The following is a 20,873-nucleotide window of genomic DNA, read 5'->3' as shown; positions in this document are numbered from 1 at the left end:
TCATACTAATGGGAATTCCTGGCCCACGTCTGCCAAAAGTGAAGAAGCAGCTTCCGAATGATATTGGAATAAATTGAATCCAATATTGAGAACACCAAGGGAGTTTGTGGTTCTCACATTGATATCGTTGGTCATTCTGGATCCCACAAAATTCAACCGGAAGCAAGTGACTTTCTGGCTCAGGGTGAAAGAGGAGGATAAACAACATAATGGTGCACACTGGTGGAATATGCTGTTGGGTCATTATTCGAGAAGTCATGCAATATGTCATCACAGTGCACCCGTAGAACCCTTCGATTGACAAGATATAGGCGAGTCTGTTATTTCCATAATTTAATTCAACAATGATTTGCAATTATAAATGCAGGTTAAAATTTAACAAAGTTAGAACTCCATACTCTGGCAAGCATTTATGGAATTACTGAATACATTCTTAATATACAATGTCTATCTTTAACAACTAACATTTAAACTAGGATTTTTTAAATTTATTTTTTAGTTCACATGAAGTCTTAACTTCACTTATCTACACTTAACTCGCTGTAATTTTAAGGATGATACTAAAACTGTATTTTGATCTTTCTTTCACCATCCACACAAAAAGGTATCTGGTAATTCTATGCTTTGAAGCAAATTATTATTATTTCAAAGCACACTTTGCTGCTCAAAACTTAAGTTAGAGAATACTTCACACCAAGTTTTGAGATCATCAGTACATATATGATATGAAAATCAAAATCTGCAGATGCTGGAAATCTGAAATAAGATAAGAACCAGTCATCAGGCCAGGCAGCATCTGTGGCAAGAGAAACGGTTATTGTTACAGGCTGTGGACTCTTGGCCAGAAGATACAAGATATCATCACTTACTTGCGCTCTACAGGCACAGGCAATGACCAGACATCTAAATCATGTGCTGGCCCTTCATGCCGAACAGCCTGCAATGGAGAATTGTTATTCTTAAACCCATCTAACGTTGCCATAATCTCTTTGACGTGCTGACATTCTTCATTTATCTCTTGCCATATCTACGGGGACAAAACAACGTAGGAATTATTCAGTTAAGGAACTTAATGCTACTTACAAAAATAGGTAGAATTCATTCATATTAGTAGAATCACATTACAAAACATCAGTTACTCTTCCTCACCGCCATTAACTTTTAGAATTTGAGGGAAGCACGAAACATGACATTGGCGCAAAAAGGAGCACTTTGGTAAAAATTAGCTATAATTTTATTGAATAATGGAGCAGGTATCAGGAGCTGAATGCAAATCCTGTTTCTATTCCTTATGTTATCCTCTGAAATGCAAATATATAAATAAATAAATAAATAAGGTAAGAAGCACTACATTTTGAAGGCTATTTGTTAAACACGACAGCGTCTCATCTACCATCTGGATCCTTGGGACGTGTTAATGAATTTAATAAATTCAGAACCCCCTGCCCTTTAGTCATGGTCATAGAGCCATACAGCAGGGAAGCAGATCCTTCAGCCCAACTTAACCAAGATGCCCCATCTACTCTAGTCCTACCTGCCTGCATTTGGCCAAAATCCTTCTAAATCTTTCAGCTCATTCCATATACCTACCACCCTCTGTGGGGAAAAAAAATTGCCCCCCCAAGTTCCTATTAAACCTTTCCCCTTAAACCTATGTCCTGATTCTTGACTTCCCTACTCTGGGTAAAAAACTCTGTGCATTCACCGGACCTATTCCCCTCTTGATCTTATACATCGCTATAAGATCACTCTTCAGCCTCCTACTCTCCAAGGAATAAAGTATTGGATCTGGTGAAAATCACACTGCTTCAATTTGTTTTCCTTTATTTTTTCCATACGTCTCTAATTACTGCATAAATAACTTGGTAGTCTGCACCCAATCACTACGTTCTCTCTGTCCCCCTCCTTCTGTGCAACCTAACATGGACTTTACAGTTCCGATAAAGGGTCATTGGCATGAAGTATCAAATCTGTTTCTTTCTCCACTAATGCTGCATGACCTTTTTGGTTTGCGTTTCCAGCATCAGCAATTAAAGTTTTAAAATTCCATTTTTGGGGATTTTATTCAGAATGTATCTTTCAATAAAATCTGGAAATTTGAGGAAGGCCGGGAGTTGAATGGATTCTAAGCTGAAGGGAAACTCAAGCCAAAGGTTTTGAAGGCATTTCCCAGAATGATACAGTCAAAGTTATCTAATGTACAGAATTGAAGCGGGAAACAAAAGAATACCAATCTGTTAAGCGAAGAAATAAAAACATTGTAAAAGTACATTTGAAAAAGACCTGCTTGAAGGATTGTTTAAACTGCACAAGACAACAGTTTACCAATAAAGCTGAGTCTATGGATTTATTTGTAGTTGTTTGCATAGAAGCCATCAGTCTGTTCCTACATGACATGGCATAAATTGTACACAGCAAATATCATCTGTGTTAGGAATCGATGACTGATTTCTAATAGAATAGTGATTTGTAATAGTGATAGGGGTAACAATAACATTTGTGTATAGGTATACAAGGGTGAATTTAAACTAAATAGCGGGGCAGAGGGGTTGGCATACGGTTGAAGTTAAAGGGGAAGAGGATACAGGAAAAGTAACAAAAGACACCCGAATTAATGGGATGGAAAGTTCAAGAAGGGATAAAAGAGTAAGGTCAGGTGAAATAGGAACCGGTGTGAGAGGGGAGGTGAATACTGAATTAAAAGTGTTATATATGAATGTGCGAAGTATAAGAAATAAAGTGGATGAGCTTGCGGCTCAGAAATTGGTAAGTATGATGTTGTGGGAATTACAGAGACATGGCTGCGAGGATCAAAGCTGGGAACTGAATATTCGGTGGTATACGTCCTATCGAAAAGACAGACAGGTGGGCAGAGGGGTGGATGGCTCTGTTGGTAAGGATTGAAATTCAGTCCCTTGCGAGGGGCGACATAGAATCAGAAGATGTAGTCATTGTGGATAGAACTGAGAAATTGTAAGGGCAAAAAGACCCTAATGGGGGTTTTCTACAGACCCCAAAACAGTAGTCTGGAGATAGGGTTCACGTTGCATCAGGAGTTAAAATTGGCATGTAACAATGGTAATGCTACGGTGGTTGTGGGAGATTTCAACATGCAAGTAGACTGGGAAAATCAGGTTGGTACTGGACCCCAAGAAAGGGACTTAGTAGAGTGCCTCCGAGATGGATTCTTAGAGCAGTTTGTACTGGACCCTACCAGGGAGAAGGCAATTCTGGATTTAGTGTTGCGTAATGAACTGGATTTGATAAGGGAACTCAAGGTAAAGGAACCATTAGCAGGTAGTGACCATAATTTAATAAGTTTTAATCTGCAATTTGAGAGGGAGAAGGTAAAATCAGAAGTGTCAGTATCGCAGTTGAACAAAGGGGACTATGGAGGCATGAGGGAGGAGCTGGCCAAAGTTGACTGGAAAAGGACACTAGCAGGGATGACGGTGGAACAGCAATGGCAGGTATTTCTGGGAATAATCCAGAAGAAGCAGGATCATTTCATTCCATAGAGGAAGAAAGATTCTAAGGGTAGTAATGGCTGACAATGGAAGTCAAGGATAGTATAAAAATAAAAGAGAAGACGTATAACATAGCAAAGATGAGCAGGAAGTCAAAGGATTGGGGAACGTTTAAAGATCAACAGAAGGTAACAAAAAAAGCAATACGAGGAGAAACGATGAAGTACGAAGGTAAGCTAGCCAAGAATATAAAGAATGATAGCAAAAGCTTCTGTAGGTATGTGAAGAGGAAAAAATTAGTTAAGACAAATGTGGGTCCCTTGAAGACAGAAACAGGTGAATTTATTATGGTGAGCAAGGAAATGGCAGACGAATTGAGCAGATACTTTGGTACTGTCTTCACTAAGGAAGAAACAAACAATCTCAGATGGAGGAACTGAAGGAAATTCACATTAGTCAGAAAATGGTGTTGGGTAGACTAATGGGATTGATAAATCCCCAGGGCCTGATGGTCTGCATCCGAGGGTGCTCAAGGAGGTGGCTCTAGAATCGTAGACACATTGGTGATAATTTTCCAATGTTCTATAGATTCTGGATTAGTTCCTGTTGATTGGAGGGTAGCCAATGTTATCCCACTTTTTAAGAAAGGAGGGAGAGAGAAAGCAGGGAATTATAGACAGGTTAGCATGACATCGGTGGTGGGGAAGATGCTGGAGTTGATTATTAAAGATGTAATAGCGGCGCATTTGGAGAGCAATAACAGGATCAGTCCAAGTCAGCATGTATTTACAAAGGGGAAATCATGCTTGACTAATCTTGTGGAATTATGTGAGGATGTAACAAGTAAAATGGACAAAAGAGAGCCAGTGGATGTAGTGTACTTGAACTTTCAGAAAGCCTTTGATAAGGTCCCACACAGATGATTTGTGGGCAAAATTAGAGCACATGGTATTGGGGGTAGGGTATTGACATGGATAGAAAATTGGTTGGCAGACAGGAAACAAAGAGTAGGGTGCTGCAAGGCTCGGTGCTGGGACTGCAGCTATTTACAATATACATTAATGGTATAGATGAAAGGATTAAAAGTAAAATTAGCAAATTTGCAGACAACACAAAGCTGGGTGGCAGTGTGAACTGTGATGAGGATGCTATGAGGATGCAGTGTGACTTGTACAGGTTTGGTGAGTGAGCAGAAGTATGGCTGATGTGATATAATGTGGATAAATGTGAGGTTATCTAATTTGGTGGCAAGAACAAGGCAGCAGATTATTATCGGAAGGGTGTGGGTTAAGAATAGGGGAAGTACAACGAGACTTTGGTGTCCTTGCACATCAGTCACTGAAAGTAAGCATGCAGGTACTACAGCAGGCAGTGAAGAAAGATAATGGCATGTTGGCCTTCATAACAAGAATAGTTGAGTACAGGAACAAAGATGTCCTTCTTCAGTTGTACAGGGCCCTGGTGAGACCACACCTGGAGTACTGTGTGCAGTTTTGGTCTCCTCATTTGAGGAAGGACATTCTAGCTATTGAGGGAGTGCAGCGTAGGTTCACGAGGTTAATTGCAGGGATGGTTGGAGTGTCATATGATGAAATAATTGAGCGACTGGGCTTGTATTCACTGCAATTTAGAAGCATGAGAGGGGATCTTATAGAAACAAAAAAATTATTACGGGGTTGACAATAGACAATAGGTGCAGGAGTAGGCCATTCGGCCCTTCGTGTTAGCACTGCCATTCAATGTGATCGTGGCTGATTATCTACAATCAGTACTCCGTTCCTGCCTTTTCCCCATATTCCGTGACTCCGCTATCTTTAAGACATTAGATGCAGGAAACATGTTCCCCGGGGGGGGGGGGGGGGGGGGGGGGGGAATTTGCGGAATTCTCTGCCTCGGAAGGCTGTGAAGGGCGATTCACTGGGTGCATTCAAAAGAGAGTTAGACAGAGCTCTTAGGGCTAGTGGAATCAAGGGATATGGGGAGAAGACAGGAACAGGGTACTGGTTGTGGATGATCAGCCACGATCACATTGAATGGCAGTGCTGCTCGAAGGGCCGAATGGCCTACCCCTGCACCAATTGTCTATGTATCTATGTATAACATACAACGTCAAAATTATCTGATTATGGGATCTTGGCCATCACTCTTGGCAAAGTTTAACTATAAAGCAGTCCTATAACCCTAAATCCAACAATTTAAAAAAAAAATGGAAAAAGTCCCGTTTTGTTTTACCTGATTCCATTTCTGCTTGTATGTAGGATCTATGACAGAGGATAAATATTTTTGAATCTGCTCAACCACGCCCTGATAGTATACCAATGCAGAATCATAATTTCCCAATAAGGCGAATTCTCTGCCCAACTTCACGTTTTCACTTATTTCAAGAAGACTCATTTTCATTACATTCTAGAAAAACAATAATGTTTTTAAAACATTAGGAAATATAACTTTTGAGAAATACAGAATATATCTTGATATATTTTCTCCTGCCCCCCCCCCCCCCCCCCCCCCCCCCCCCCCCCCCCCCCCCCACTAGGCTTTAAATACAGCAAACAGTCTTTCTAATTCAGCCATCCTTCTTTAGGGGCCTTCATGAATATCACACACCATTACAACATTATAATTCTCAAGAGATCTTACATCAAGATTTTATCCAGCTGAACTAAGTGGACAAGAGCGATTTCATAATATTATTAATAATAACAAGGAGTTAATTTTCGGTAGACTCAAAACAAACACAAATTAATTGATTTCTCAACTCTAATTGTGGAGCTTTTCGTCAGAATTCAATTGTTTTCAAATTCACTTGAAATCCTGGGAAATTTAGGTTAAATAATATGATGTTATGCCAGCTCACCTTTAGTAATTGCTTCCTTATTAATTTCTCACACTGTAGGCCCCTTTTGTTTTATTCTAATTGTGTTATTTTCCCTTTGTGGCGTCACCTAATGGTCAGACCACTTACAGTCGAACCCTCGTCAGTGGTTACGAGGACTGTCATGTGACTTTATGGGTTAAGCACTTAAGCAGATCTCACCTGCATGAGTCGACAGGTAGCTGAGCTCGAGACAACACCCTCATTCGGTGCCGCTACACCGCATACATTATTTATTATGCTAATCGTAATTTTCTTCTCTTTCCCCTTTCAATTGTTTCTTTCGGTAATGTGTTCAAATATACCCCTATGCCTGTTTAACAATAAAATATTAGAAAAAAATAAATCCAGTATGGAATTTAGAATAATCTGATTTATACAAACTAGCAACAATGCTAGAAACAAGCAAACATAATCTGTTGGTACACAAAAATGCTGAAAAAGGGAAAGTACCCGGAGAGGGGGTAGTACGGGAGGGAAGGGAAGAATTGACAAGGGAGTTACGGAGGGAGCGGTCTTTGCGGAAGGCAGACATGGGAGGAGATGGGACGATGTGGCGAGTGACGGGGCCACGTTGGAGGTGGCGAAACTGACGGAGGATTACTTGTTGTATGTGACGGCTAGTGCGGTGAAGGTGTGAGGACTAGGGGGACTCTGCCCTTGTTGCGAGTGGGGGGGGGGGGGGGGGGGGGGGGGGGGGGGGGATGGGGACAGAGAGAGCAGTGTTGTGGGGTATGGGAAGGGCTCGAAATTAGCGGTTGCCCGGGTGCCGCTGACCACCCAAAGTGCCGCCGGGCAACCTAAACGGCGAGTCATTTTGCCCGGCTTGGCAACTTGGCTCATCCTGCACCCCGCCCGGCCTGATAAAGGCCGCTGCTGCCACTCCGCCAACGGCTATTTCAAAACAGACCCTTGGAGGAGGGAGGTGTCCGTCAGTGGCCGAAGTAAGAGGAGATGGAGCCGCTATGAAACTGAATTTAGTTGCCTGCACTCTGCCTGAAATGCTATGAAATTGAATTTGGTGGCCTGCGCTCTGCTTGAAATGCTATGAAATTGAATTTGGTGGCCTGCAATTGGCTGGAAATGCTATGAAATTCAATTTGGTGGCCTGCGCTCTGCTTGAAATGCAATTTCAAGGAATACCCGTGAGTGAACTGCCAGCCACCAGCCCCGAGTGACTGAGCTGCCAGTCCACCAGCTCTGAGTGACTGAGCTGCCAGCCCACCAGCCCTGAGTGACTGAGCTCCGTCACGCCACATTTAGCATCTTTCCCACAACCGGGTGGTCAGAGACGTTGGGGTCAGACGGGAGCGTTGCCCACAGCCAGCGCAGAGAAGCAGCGCTAAACCCCGCTCAATTGTGCCTGTCCCGCCAGGTTAACTTACAGCCCTGTCTGGATTGAGACAGGGCTGTAGGCAGGACAGGCAGTTGAGCTGCATTTAGCGCTGGACTGAGCTGAAATTACCGTTCACAGGGCCTCCGAAGCCTCGCGCGCATGAGTGTGCGCATGCGCGCGCGGCCGCCAAGATATTCTGTTCCCCGGTGCCCTCCATATTTTGATAGCGATTTGAGCGCTGATGCTGGTGTTGACCGAGGAGCGCTGCCCTTCCTTTCCCACCTCCTCTGCCCCTTCCTCTCAATCTCTCTCTCTTGTACGCCCCCCGTTATCCTGAGACCCCATCCCGAAGTGCTCCCCATTCCTGCCTCTATTCAGTCCTCACTGACATCCCCCGTGCTCCCCTCCTCATCTACTACCCCCCTCATCTATTCGTCCTGCACTGATCTCCCTATCCACCTCGCATTGATTCTCCTGCCACTCCCCATCAATCCTACACTGGTCCCCCAATTCATTCTGTACTGACCCCCCATTCCATCCCATCCATCCTGCACTGCTTCACCCCTTCATCCTGCACAGATCCCCACCCATTCAACGCACTGTCATCCCCCGTGCTCCCCCCTCACAATTTTACCTACTCCAACCAACAAGCACCAATTCCCATGCCTCAATCCATCCAATCCGCACCGATCCCTATTATGCTGGAAATGTCTTCAGAGCGAACATTGACTATGTTTGATAACGGAATGCAATCAAATATGTTTTAATTCCCAATGTTATTATTTGTTTTAATCCATAAAGATGGATTAATTAAATTGTGAACATGTGAAACATTAAAGCAGCAGTGTTCGATTGTCACTGCTAATGTTGACACGTTATTACAGAATTCATTTTAATGGCAAACCAATGCTCTTAATATGGAGTATCAGTAGTGTAGTTATTTAATGAGCAACATTCACAACTATACGTTGGATTTATCCTGGTTTTACTTCTTCAGTCAGTCATCTACATCGCAAATTTGGTCAGGAGATATTTCAGTTGAAATGTTAATGTTAATTCTGAAGTGGGAATGATGGAAAAAGCGTTTATCAACAAATTAAAAAAAATTTAGTGGTAAAGTGGACGAAGTCAGTCAGTTGTGTGTGAGTGCAGAAGGTGGCACCAAAGCAGTCGTCGATGTAGCGGAGGTAGAGGTCAGGGATGGGGCCCTGGTACGTATTAAACAGGGATTGTTCGACGTCAAACATAATCTGTTGCTGGGTTGGGAACGAACATATTGTCCATTTCTGAACAATAAACAAACTACTGGAGAAACTCAGCACGTCAGCAGCTTCGAGCATTTCTTTCAGGAGGGTTAGAATACAAAAACAGGGATGTAATGCTGAGACTCTAGAAGGTGCTGGTCAGGCCACATTTGGAGTATTGTGAGGAATTTTGGACATCATATCTGAGGAAGGATGTGCTGGTTGTGGAGAGGGTCCAGAGGAGGTTTTCAAGAATGATCCCAGGAATGAGTGGGTTAACATATGATGAGAGTTTGACGGCACTGGTCCTGCACTCGCTAGAGTTCAGAGGAAACATAGAAACATAGAAATTAGGTGCAGGAGTAGGCCATTCGGCCCTTCGAGCCTGCACCGCCATTCAATATGATCATGGGTGATCATCAACTCAGTATCCCGTACCTGCCTTCTCTCCATACCCTCTGATCCCCTTGGCCACAAGGGCCACATCTAACTCCCTCTTAGACAATAGGTGCAGGAATAGACAATAGGTGCAGGAGTAGGCCATTCGGCCCTTCAAGCCAGCACCGCCATTCAATGTGATCTTGGGTGATCATCCACAATCATTACCCAGTTCCTGCCTTCTCCCCATATCCCCTGACTCCGCTATCTTCAAGAACCCTATCGAGCTCTCTCTTAAAAGTACACAGAGAACCGGCCTCCACCGCCCTTCAAGGCAGAGAATTCCACAGACTTACATCTGTGTGTAAAAAGTGTTTCTTCATCTCCGTTCTAAATGGCTTAGATTTTATTCTTAAACTGTGGCCCCTGGTTTTGACTCCCCTTCTCCCCCCCCCCCCCAACATCGGGAACATGTTTCCTGCCTCTTACGTGTCCAAACCCTTAATAACCTTATATGTTTCAATAATATCCGCTCTCATCCGTCTAAATTCCAGAGTATACAAGCCCAGCCACTCCATTCTCTCATCATGTGACATTCCGCCAACACGGACTTTTCCGTGGGAATCAACCTTGTAAACCTATGCTGCACTCCCTCAATAGAATGTCCTTCCTCAAATTTGGAGACCAAAACTGCACACAATACTCCGGGTGTGGTCTCACTAGGGCCCTGTACAACTGCAGAAGGACCTCTTTGCTCCTATGCTCAACTCCTCTTGTTATGAAGGCCAAGGCCAACATGCCATTCGCTTTCTTCACGGCCTGCTGTACCTGCATGCTTAATTTCATTGACTGATGAACAAGGACCCCCAGATCCCATTGTACTTCCCCTTTTCCCAACTTGACACCATTTAGATAATAATCTTCCTTCCTGTTTTTGCTACCAAAATGGATAACCTCACATTTATCTGCCCATTCGCCCAACCTGTCCAAATCGTCATGCATTCTCATAACATTCTCCGCACAGTTCACACTGCCACCCAGCTTTGTGTCACCTGCAAATTTGCTAATGTCACCTGTAATCCCTTCAACTAAATCATCAATATATACTGTAAATAGCTGCGGTCCCAGCACAGAGCCTTACGGTACCCCACTAGTTACTGCCTGCCATTCTGAAAGGAACCCGGTAATCCCTACTCTTTGTTTCCGATCTGCCAACCAATTTTCTATCCATGTCAGCACTCTCAAGTCAAGTCAAGTTTATTTGTCACATACACATACGAGATGTGCAGTGAAATGAAAGTGGCAATGCTCACGGACTTTTGTGCAAAAGACAAACAACAAAACAACCAAACAAATTATAAACACAATCATAACACATATTCTTTTACATAATAAATCATGGAAGGAAAAACGTTCAGTAGAGTTAGTCCCTACAGTCCAAATTGCCTCTGGGAAGAAACTCCTTCTCAACCTCTCCATTCTCACCGCATGGCAACGGAGGCGTTTGCCTGACCGTAGCAGCTGGAACAGTCCGTTGCAGGGGTGGAAGGGGTCTCCCATGATTTTATTTGCTCTGGAGTTGCACCTCCTGTTGTATAGTTCCTGCAGGGGGGCGAGTGAAGTTCTCATAGTGCGTTCGGCCGAACGCACTACTCTCTGCAGAGCCTTCTTGTCCTTGGCAGAGCAATTCACAAACCAGATGGTAATGTTCCGGACAAGATGCTTTCCACCGCCGCTGCGTAGAAGCACTGGAGGATCCTCGGGGACACTCCGAATTTCCTCAATTGCCTGAGGTGGTAAAGGCGCTGCCTTGCCTTACTCACGAGTGCTGAGGCGTGTGATGCCCATGTCATATCCTCGGAGATGTGGGCTCCCAGATATTTAAAACAGTTCACCCTAGCCACAGGATCCCCATTTATCCTCAATGGAGTGTACGTCCTCGGATGATGTGCCCTCCTAAAGTCCATGATCAGCTCCTTTGTTTTTTTGATGTTCAAGAGGAGGCTGTTATCCTGGCACCAGAGTGCTAGATCAGCCACCTCCTCCCGGTAGGCCTTCTCGTCGTTGTCTGAGATCAGGCCCACCACCACAGTGTCATCAGCAAACTTAATTATTGAGTTGGAGCTGAACCTAGCCACAGTCATGTGTGTACAGGGAGTACAATAGGGGGCTGAGGACGCAACCCTGGGGCGATCCTGTGCTCAGGGTGAGGGACTTCGATGTATTCCCTCCCATCTTGACTACCTGGGGCCTGGCGGTGAGAAAGTCCAGGACCCAGGCACACAGGGAGGTGTTGAGCCCCAATTCCATTAGCTTCCCGGCCAGACTGGTGGGGACTATCGTGTTGAAGGCTGAACTGTAGTCTATGAACAGCATCCTCACGTAGCCTCCCTTCTGGCTGTCCAGATGGGAGAGAGCGGTTTGCAAGACCTGGGAGACCGCATCGTCTGTGGACCTGTTCGGACGATATGCGAACTGCAACGGGTCCATGTTCCGAGGGAGGAAGGCGCAGATGTGATTCTTCACCAGCCTCTCAAAGCATTTCATGACTACCGAGGTAAGGGCCACCGGACGGTAGTCATTCAGACAGGCTGGGGAGGCATTTTTTTGGTACCGGTACAATGATGGATTTTTTGAAGCAGGCAGGGACCACGGACTTGTCCAGGGAGAGGTTGAATAATGTAGTGAGCACTGGAGCTAGCTGCGTAGCACAGGGCTTGAGTACTCTACCCCCAATACCATGTGCCCTAATTTTGCCCACTAATCTCTTATCAAATGCTTTCTAAAAGTCCAGGTACACTGCATCCACTGGCTCTCCCTTGTCCATTTTCCTAGTTACATCCCCAAAATTCCAGAAGATAAGTCAAGCACGATTTCCCCTTTGTAAATCCATGCTGACTCAGACCGATCCTGTAACTGCTATCCAAATGTGCCGCTATTTCATCTTTTATGATTGACTCCAGCATTTTCCCCACCACCGATGTCAGGCTTTGTGGTCTATAATTCCCCGTTTTCTCGCTCTCTCTCTTTTTTTTTATAAATGGGATAACATTAGCTACCCTCCAATCCACAGGAATTGACCCTGAATCTATAGAACATTGGAAAATGATCACCAATGCGTCCACTATATCTAGAGCCACTTTCTTAAGTACTCTGGGATGCAGACCATCAGTCCCTGGGGATTTATCAGCCTTCAGTCCCATCAGTCTACCAACACCATTTCCTGCCTAATGTGGATTTCCTTCAGTTCCTGCTTCACCCCAGATCCTCTGGCTACTATATCAAGAAGATTGTTTGTGTCCTCCTTAGTGAAGACAGATCCAAAGTACCTGTTCAACTCATCTGCCATTTCCTGGTTTCCCTGTAATAAATTCACCCTTTTCAGTCTTCAACGGTCCAACTTTGGTCTTAACTAATGTTTTCCTCTTCACATACCTAAAGAAGCTTTTACTATCCTCCTTTTATATTCTTGGCTAGCTTACTTTCGTACCTCATCTTTTCTCCCTGTATTGCCTTTTTAGTTATCTTCTGTTGCTCTTAAAACATTACCCAATCCTCTGACTTCTCGCTCATCTTTGCAATGTATGAATGAAAGGGGGACCTCATTGTACAGAATAGTGGAAGGCTTGGATGGAGTGTATCTGGAGAGGATGTTTCCACAAGGTGGAGAGTCTAGAACTAGAGGACATAGCCTCGGAATTAAAGGTCATTCCTTGAGGAAGATGAGGAGGAATTTCTTTATTCAGAGGGTGGTGAATCTGTGGAATTATTTTCCACAGATGGCTGTGGAGGCAGTCAATTGATATTTTTAAGGCAGGGATAGATAGATTCTTGATTATTACGGGTGTCAGGGGTTAAGGGGAGAAGGCAGGAGAATATGGTTAGGAGGGAGAGCTAGAACCGCCATGATTGAATGGTAGAGTAGACGTGATGGGCCGAATGGCCTGAATTTTCTCCTGTCACTTATGATGACCTTCTGATGAGGGAAATGAACAGACAATTTTTCAGGTTGGAAACCTATTTTAGACTGATGGAGCAGAGGGAGGTAGTTGGTAGAAAGAGGCATGGGGAAGGAGTACTGCAAGAACTGGCAAGTGATGGATGGATCCAGGTAAGGAGGGGTTGAATGGCAGATGAGGCAGATGGGGGTGATATGAGTGGACACAGCGATCAAGGCTGAAGGAGATACTTCGAAAAGACAAAGGAATGCAAATGATGAAATCTGATAAGAAAGGAAGGTGAAGAGTGAAATAGAGAACCAGAGGGAGACGTGTGGGTAGTTGGAGATGGGAGACCCGGAGTAGGGAGGGGCGGCTGACGAGTAGATGGCGATGGTGTAAGGGTCAAAAACAAGGTGATGGGATGGGGCAAGGCGAGCAGAAAGAAAGGTGTGCATGGGGAGTGACGGTGAGGAGCTGTATGGGAAAGGGTACAGGTGGTACCTGAAATTGGAGAATTCAATGTTTAGGATGCTGGATTATAGGTTGTAGTCTGGCCCTCCACAAGATCGAGGTAGATGCAAACTGGAAATACAGCACCTCGTTTCCTGCTTTGGTAGTCTACAACCCAAAGTATGACCATTGAATTCTCCAATTTCAGGTGGCCATCCCAACCCCATGTCCTTCTCAACTACCCAGCTCCCCTCCACTTCCCACAAACACCTTTCTTTCCACTCCACCCAGTCCTTTCAATCGTCTATAACACAAGCCCCCCCCCCCAGTCCAGGAAGAATTCTTGAGAATCCTTTCTGTACCCTCTATAGCCTAAGCACATCCATGCCGTATTGTGCCGACCGCAACTACACACAATACTCCATGTGGCTTAAGCAATTATTTGTACAACTGTAACACAATGTCCCAATGCCTGAACCCAATGTCTTGATTGCTGACATACCATAAGCGTTCTTCACCACTATGTCTTCCCATATCTCCACTTTCAGGGACCTACATACCTTGGCCTGATTTAACTTCCTAAAATGAATTCACACTTGCCGGCGTTCAATTCCATCAGCAAAACCCTTTTCCACTATACCAGTTGATCAAAATCAAGATCTTGCTGTTACCTAGACAAACTTCTTTGCCATCCATTCAACCACCAGTTTTGGTATCATCTGCAAACACACTAATCATGCCATCTACAATTTCTTCCAAACCAAATATGATGAACGGTAAAAGATCAAGTAGTGATCCTTGCAGCATACCACTGATTTTAGGTCTCCAATTTAAAAATCAATCCCCCACTACCACCCTCTGGTTCCTGTAGTTAGACATTACAGATACAGAGTGGAAATAGGCCGAGTGACCAATTATACACTAGCACTAGCCTACACACTAGGGACAATTTACAAATTTACCAAAGCCAATAAGTCTACAAACCAGCATGGCTTTGGAGTGTGGGAGGAAACCGGAGGACCTGGAGAAAGCCCACGAGGTTACAGGGAGCATGTACAAACTCTGTACAGACAGAACCTGTAGCCAGGATCAAACCGGGGTCTCTGGTGCTGTAAGGCAGCAACTCTACCGCTATGGCACTGTGCTGCTCTAAAATAAACTGTCACAAACCTAATTTTGTACCCATCGCATGCTGGAAACCATGCAATCTAACCTTCTGGAAGTCTACCATGCGAGTCCTCATCAAAAGCCTTGCTAAAGTATATATAGACAATATCCATGACCCTGCCCATGTCACTTCTTTTCGTCACATGCTCAAAAAGACAAAATCTAGTTCAGATTTCCTATGAACAAAGTTAGACTAAAATTAGATAGCGGTTCATTTTAATTTGTTAAGAGACTGGTTTCTAGTTGGAACTGTTGCTCTAAATGATTTACTAGATCTGGACCTCTTTTGTTCTCCTTTCCTGTTCCCCTTTTCTCTGCAAATTAAACCTTTTCACTGGTTCCATTTTCAAACGTCTGACTGGCACATTCCAGGGCAAGGGAAGCCATTCAAAAATTCTGTGATGAGGGACTGCAGTCCAAGGTCCTACTGCCACAAGACATTGTCTAAGCCAGGTATAGAAGCCTCTCAAACGTTGTTTGGTTGAACGTTGTATTTATTGTCAAAGGAGGCCACGAGTGGCAATGGTACCTTGAATATAGAATGCGCTAACATGACCAATGCAAGGACCCGACAACATTCACAATGCATGAACTGAATGGCATTTACAGACATAAAGGAGAGCAACCTTTGCTTTTGTATTCCATTATATTTGAGTATTTCCCAATATTGTTTTTCTATTCCAGATATTTATAATATTTCCTCTTTGGCAAGGTTGAACTTTAAAAATCGAGTCCTATTTAAAATAAAATCCGTGGAATACAATAGACCCCGAATTTCACTGTACCAATTGGTACATGTGACAATAAATGTCTCTTGTCTTATCTAGACAATAGGACCAGTAGGCCATTCAAGCCAGCACCGCCATTCAATGTGATCATGGCTGATCATCCCCAATCAGTACCCCGTTCCTGCCTTCTCCCCATATCCCTTGACTCCACTATCTTTAAGAGCCTAATAGAAACATAGAAAATAGGTGCAGGTGTAGGCCATTCGGTCCTTCGAGCCTGCACCGCCATTCAATAAGATAATGCCTGATCATCCAACTCAGTATCCTGTACCTGCCTTCTCTCCATACCCCCTGATCCCACAAGCCACAAGGGCCACATCTAACTCCCTCTTAAATATAGCCAATGAACAGGCCTCAACTACCTTCTTTGGCAGAGAATTCCACAGATTCATCACTCTCTGTGTGAAAAATGTTTTCCTCATCTCGGTCTTAAAGATTTCCCCCTTATCCTTAACTGTGACTGGACTTCCCCAACATCGGGAACAATCTTCCTGCATCTAGCCTGTCCAACCCCTTAAGAATTTTGTAAGTTTCTATAAAATCCCCCCTCAATCTTCTAAATTCCAGCGAGTACAAACCGAGTCTATCCAGTCTTTCTTCATATGAAAGTCCTGACATCCCAGGAATTAGTCTGGTGAACCTTCTCTGTACTACCTCTATGGCAAGAATGTCTTTCCTCAGATTAGGAGACCAAAACTGTAACGCAATACTCCAGGTGTGGTCTCACCAAGACCCTGTACAACTGCAGTAGAACCTCCCTGCTCCTATACTCAAATCCGGGTCATATCAAGCTCTCAAGCTCTCTATTGAGCAAAGATCCTATAGCTATAAGATCTTTGCTCTTGAGTATCCAGAGAACCGGCCTCCACCTCCACCTCCACCGAGGCAGAGAATTCCAGACTCACAACTCTGAGTGAAAAAGAGAAATACACTGACACAGAATCAGTGGCAGGTCATAATTTACCAGAGAAAGTTTTAGAAATGTTAACAAATAAATTCAAATAGTTCTGCAGCAGGGTGGGATACAAACAGTTAAAACGTAGAGAAAAAAGGGTACTGTTGAGCAGCGAGCACGGGGAGTTCAACACACACACATCTCCCATTTATTTAACTCATTTATCAAATTGTAGAACCCACTTTTTTTTTTTACCTTCTTTGCGGGATTTCGCCAAGGGCCTTTTAGGGTGTAAATGGTTAAATACAACTCAGCAGCGTGATAGGCAGCGCGTTATACGTGGTTTGGCGACGTTGCCAATGGCAGGCAGTTGGGTGACTCTTCCAGGCCTCGATCAGGGATGGGGTGGGTGGGACAACTCCAAGACAACAAATATCTACTTCTTCGCAACAAGCCGGTCACACCAAGGAAAAAGGTGCGCCTAATAATTTAAATACTGTCCCAGCATCTGCGGCTGTAATTTAAACAGTTCTTGTGGTGATAACGGAGACGCCGACTACCCGGTTGCTGCTTTCACCGCAGTGCCCGGCCCGGCCCGGCCGGCTCCGCCCAAACATATTCCGTGTTCGCCCACTCGGCCGCTCGCTCGGCGTCAGGTGACGCGTTTCACCTGGCGGCCATTTTGCACCGGGCCGTTGACAAAATGGCGGTGTTGCTGGAAACGACGCTTGGTGATCTGGTGGTTGATTTGTACACGGAGGAGCGGCCTCGGGGTCAGTAATATCTGTAGAAAGCTATTTAAAAAAAGCTGGAGTAACTCAGCGGGTCAGACAGGATCTCTGGAGGAAAGGAATAGGTGACGTCTCGAGACCTTTCTTCAGACACCTATTCTTCATTTTCTCCAGAAATGCTGCCTGACCCTGCTGTGTTACTCCCGCTTTTTGTGTCTATCTTCGGTTTAAACCAACATCTGCATTACTTTGGACTGCGAGTCCCTTTTTTTGTAAGCCTTTTCAATGTAGTGAGCAAATAATTATATGTGCAAAAACGAGAATATTTTCGGTTTAAACCAACATCTGCATTTCCTTGGACTGTGAGTCCCTTGTTTGTAAACCTTTTCAATGTAATCAGCAAATAATTATATGTGCAAAAATTAGAATTTTGTTTGGTAAAGTATCGACATTTCTCGGGTATTAAGAAATAACGTATGCCTTTCTGACTTTACACACTACCCCTGGTAATTCTGATTTAAACATGATCCCTTGGGAATTCAAAAGGGCACATACAGCCAGTGAAGTTTAAGGAACTTCACCCATTCCTTCTCTCCAGAGATGCTGCCTGTCCCGCTGAGTTACTCCAGCATTTTCTATCCACCTTCGGTGTAAACCAGCATCTGCAGTATTTGGTGTTTTAAAGGAACGCGGTAATCGATTTACACACAATGAGATGACAAGAGACTGGAAGGTGAAAGTCTTGCTAGTGGACTGACAGTAATGTTCCACAAAGTGCTTGCCCAATTTATAGTTTATGAGAGCAAAGTAGAGAAAATCGTACTGTGAGCAAAAGATTAAACCTAATTGAAAGTGGAATGCAGCTTTAGCTGGAATTATTATATGGGACCCAGTACGGAGGAAGGAGGTAAGGGGCAGGTTTTTTGAATGATTATAGAAGGCCACTTTTGTTCATTGAATAATTAATGAGAATATTGCAGAAGAAACAGCCCTTTTTGGTTGCTGAAAGGAGAGAAAATGTATCTGGGGTGGTCCCTGATCACCCCCCACCATGTACAGAAATGGCGATAAAGTGATGTGCCAAGTAAGTGAAGCTGAGCAAGGATGGAAATTAACAGCAAAGTTGTGACATCTGGATAAGGTGAAATCTGGTTATTTTTAATCTGATTTGATAAGATTTCACTTTAAATAGTTCTTCACATGGAGAATGTGTCTTGAGTGTAGAGAAAAATAAAGGTCAATGTCAATCAGCAAAATGCGATTAGGCAAAAGTATAAGAAAATAATGTTTGTTACAAAAATAAAGTTGAATTTTGCTTTTTTTTATTTGCAGCCTGCTTGAATTTTCTGAAGCTTTGTAAAACCAAGTATTATAATTATTGTCTCATCCACAATGTTCAGGTGAGTTTTCATTAGTTTGCAGTTGTAAACATTGTCAATTTGATCAGAAATATAAAAAAGCAAAGGAAAGTGATTTAATTATCTTTAATTGGGGATAATATACCAGATCCCCATTAAGATTTAAGAGTGTGGGGGGTCAAGACAATACATAATCAGATTCCACTGATGAATAACTCTGGAAATTACTGGCATTTGTGAATGACACAATTCAACAAAGCAGAAATTAGTCATTTTTAAACAATGGACAACATTCAGTATAATTAGTAATTGCTCATCCCAAAAGTGGTAGTATAAACTGATAGTGAAATTATGCTATTTTTGAAAATAGTTGTGATCACACTATCACAGATGAGCACAATTTATATATTTTTACTTGTGATTATTAGGTTCATGCCCTGTAAAATCTGTCTTTCCATCTCTCTTTAATTCATTTTTCCAATGTTCTATCATAAATTCTGGAATCCATATTTTCCAACTGTCCTCAATCTATCCTCCACGCTGTAGACTCCAACTCCACGGGGTTTAACTGCGCTGGGTCCTAGTGCTAGTACCCCTAACCCAGGAAACCTCAGTGGTTGTTCCACTGGGTCTTCCCCTTCCCCCTCAAACCATGTGACCCCAGCTCTTCCCCACCCACACAATAGTCCTCATACCCCCTCCCTCCCTGATCACCCCCCACCAGACATCGCCTCTGCCTCAGTCCATTCACCTGCCTTCCTCCGGTCCCAATCCCCATCCTTGCCGTGTGTTCACCATTACCCTTAATAACTTTTCATTTGACTCCTCTCATTTCCTCCAAATACAAGGCGTAGCTATGGGCACGCGAATGGGCCCTAGCTATGCCTGCCTCTTTGTAGGGTAAGTCGAACAATCCTTGTTCAAGACGCACCCTGACCCTATCCCCGAACTCTACCTCCGCTACATCGACGACTGCATTGGTGCTACCTCCTGCACCCACACACAACTCACTGACTTCATCCATTTCACCACTAACTTCAAATACACCTGGACTATTTCCAACATTTCTTGACCTCACTATCTACATCGCAGGTGATAGACTCCTGACTGAGATCCACTATAAACCCACTGACTCCCATGGCTATCTGGACTACATTTCTTCCTGTAAGGACTCCATCCCCCTACTCCCAATTCCTCTGTCTACGCCGCATCTGTACCCAGAATGAGGTGTTCCACACCAGGGCATCGGAGATGTCCTCATTCTTCAGGGAACAGGGGTTCCCCTCTTCTACCATAGATGAGGCTCTCACCAGGGTCTGTCTCTTCTATACCCCGTGACTCTATTCTCAAACCCCCACCACTGGCCACATCTTTCCATCTCCTCCCCTGTCTGCTTTCCGCAGAGACCCCTCCCTCTGTAACTCCTGATCAATTCGTCCCTTCCCAACCGTACCACCCTGTCAGGGCACTTTCCCTTGCAACCGCAGGAATTGCTACACTTGTCACTTTATCTCCCCCTTTGACTCCATTCAAGGACCCAAGCACTCTTTTCAGGTGCGGCAGAGGTTCACCTGCACCTCCTCTAACCTCATCTATTGCATCCGCTGCTCTAGATGTCAGCTGCTCTACATCGGTGAGACCAAGCATAGGCTTAGCGATCGCTTCGCCGAACACCTCCGCTCAGTTCGCAATAACCAACCTGATCTCACGGTGGCTCAGCACTTCAACTCCCCCTCCCATTCACAATCTGACCTTTGTGTCCTGGGCCTCCTCCATGGCCAGAGTGAGGACCACAGTAAATTGGAGGAGCAGCACCTCATATTTCGCTTGGGCAGTTTGCACCCCAGCGGTAAGAACATTACTTTCTCCTCCCCTTCTCAGCTCTCCCTCAGCCCACTGGCTCCACCTCTTCATTTCCTCTTCCCGCCCCCACCCTCATATCAGTCTGTAGAAGGGTTTCGGCCCAAAACGTTGCCTATCTCCTTCGCTCCATAGATGCTGCAGGGCTCTCGCTTAACTTTTTTTCCCTGTTACCGAATGCTGCCAAATACTGACTTAAAACTATCCATGTTGTACAATCCCTCCCCTAGTTCCCTCCCTTGCCTTTAACAAGATTCCATGGATTTGTTATCAACACCAAGAATATCTCTACTACTGCCTTTGTATTTTGGATACTCAGATGCACACACAGAAAACATATTCATAAAAAAAGTTCTCAATTAATTGAAGTAAAAGACAGTGTC

General features: G+C 44.2%; 2 protein-coding genes across 4 annotated transcripts in view; one reads left to right on the top strand and one right to left on the bottom strand.

Annotated features, from left to right (window-relative positions):
• LOC129696954 (katanin p60 ATPase-containing subunit A1-like) overlaps positions 1 to 17,098 on the bottom strand; it is a 31,848-nt gene extending 14,750 nt beyond the window's left edge. Inside the window, exons 1-4 of one of the 3 annotated variants that reach the window (XM_055635092.1) lie at positions 16,797 to 17,098; positions 6,505 to 6,655; positions 5,700 to 5,873; positions 870 to 1,027 (exon numbers count right to left, since the gene is read on the bottom strand). In XM_055635092.1, the coding sequence (XP_055491067.1) occupies positions 870 to 1,027; positions 5,700 to 5,873; positions 6,505 to 6,510 (338 nt within the window). In that variant the 5' untranslated portion in view covers positions 6,511 to 6,655; positions 16,797 to 17,098. The remainder of the gene's footprint in view (positions 1 to 869; positions 1,028 to 5,699; positions 5,874 to 6,504; positions 6,656 to 16,796) is intronic. The other 2 variants (XM_055635093.1, XM_055635094.1) reach the window with 2 other exon arrangements.
• A 73-nt stretch (positions 17,099 to 17,171) lies between these two features.
• ppil4 (peptidylprolyl isomerase (cyclophilin)-like 4) overlaps positions 17,172 to 20,873 on the top strand; it is a 33,249-nt gene continuing 29,547 nt past the window's right edge. The window contains 2 exon segments of the mRNA XM_055635095.1: positions 17,172 to 17,314; positions 18,605 to 18,672. Of these exon segments, the coding sequence (XP_055491070.1) occupies positions 17,245 to 17,314; positions 18,605 to 18,672 (138 nt within the window). The 5' untranslated portion in view covers positions 17,172 to 17,244.

Source organism: Leucoraja erinacea, chromosome 5 (genome assembly GCF_028641065.1).
Source record: "Leucoraja erinacea ecotype New England chromosome 5, Leri_hhj_1, whole genome shotgun sequence".
NCBI classification, from domain to species: domain Eukaryota; kingdom Metazoa; phylum Chordata; class Chondrichthyes; order Rajiformes; family Rajidae; genus Leucoraja; species Leucoraja erinaceus.
Note: the sequence above shows the minus strand (reverse complement) of the source record. Positions and strands in the feature narration are given on the sequence as shown.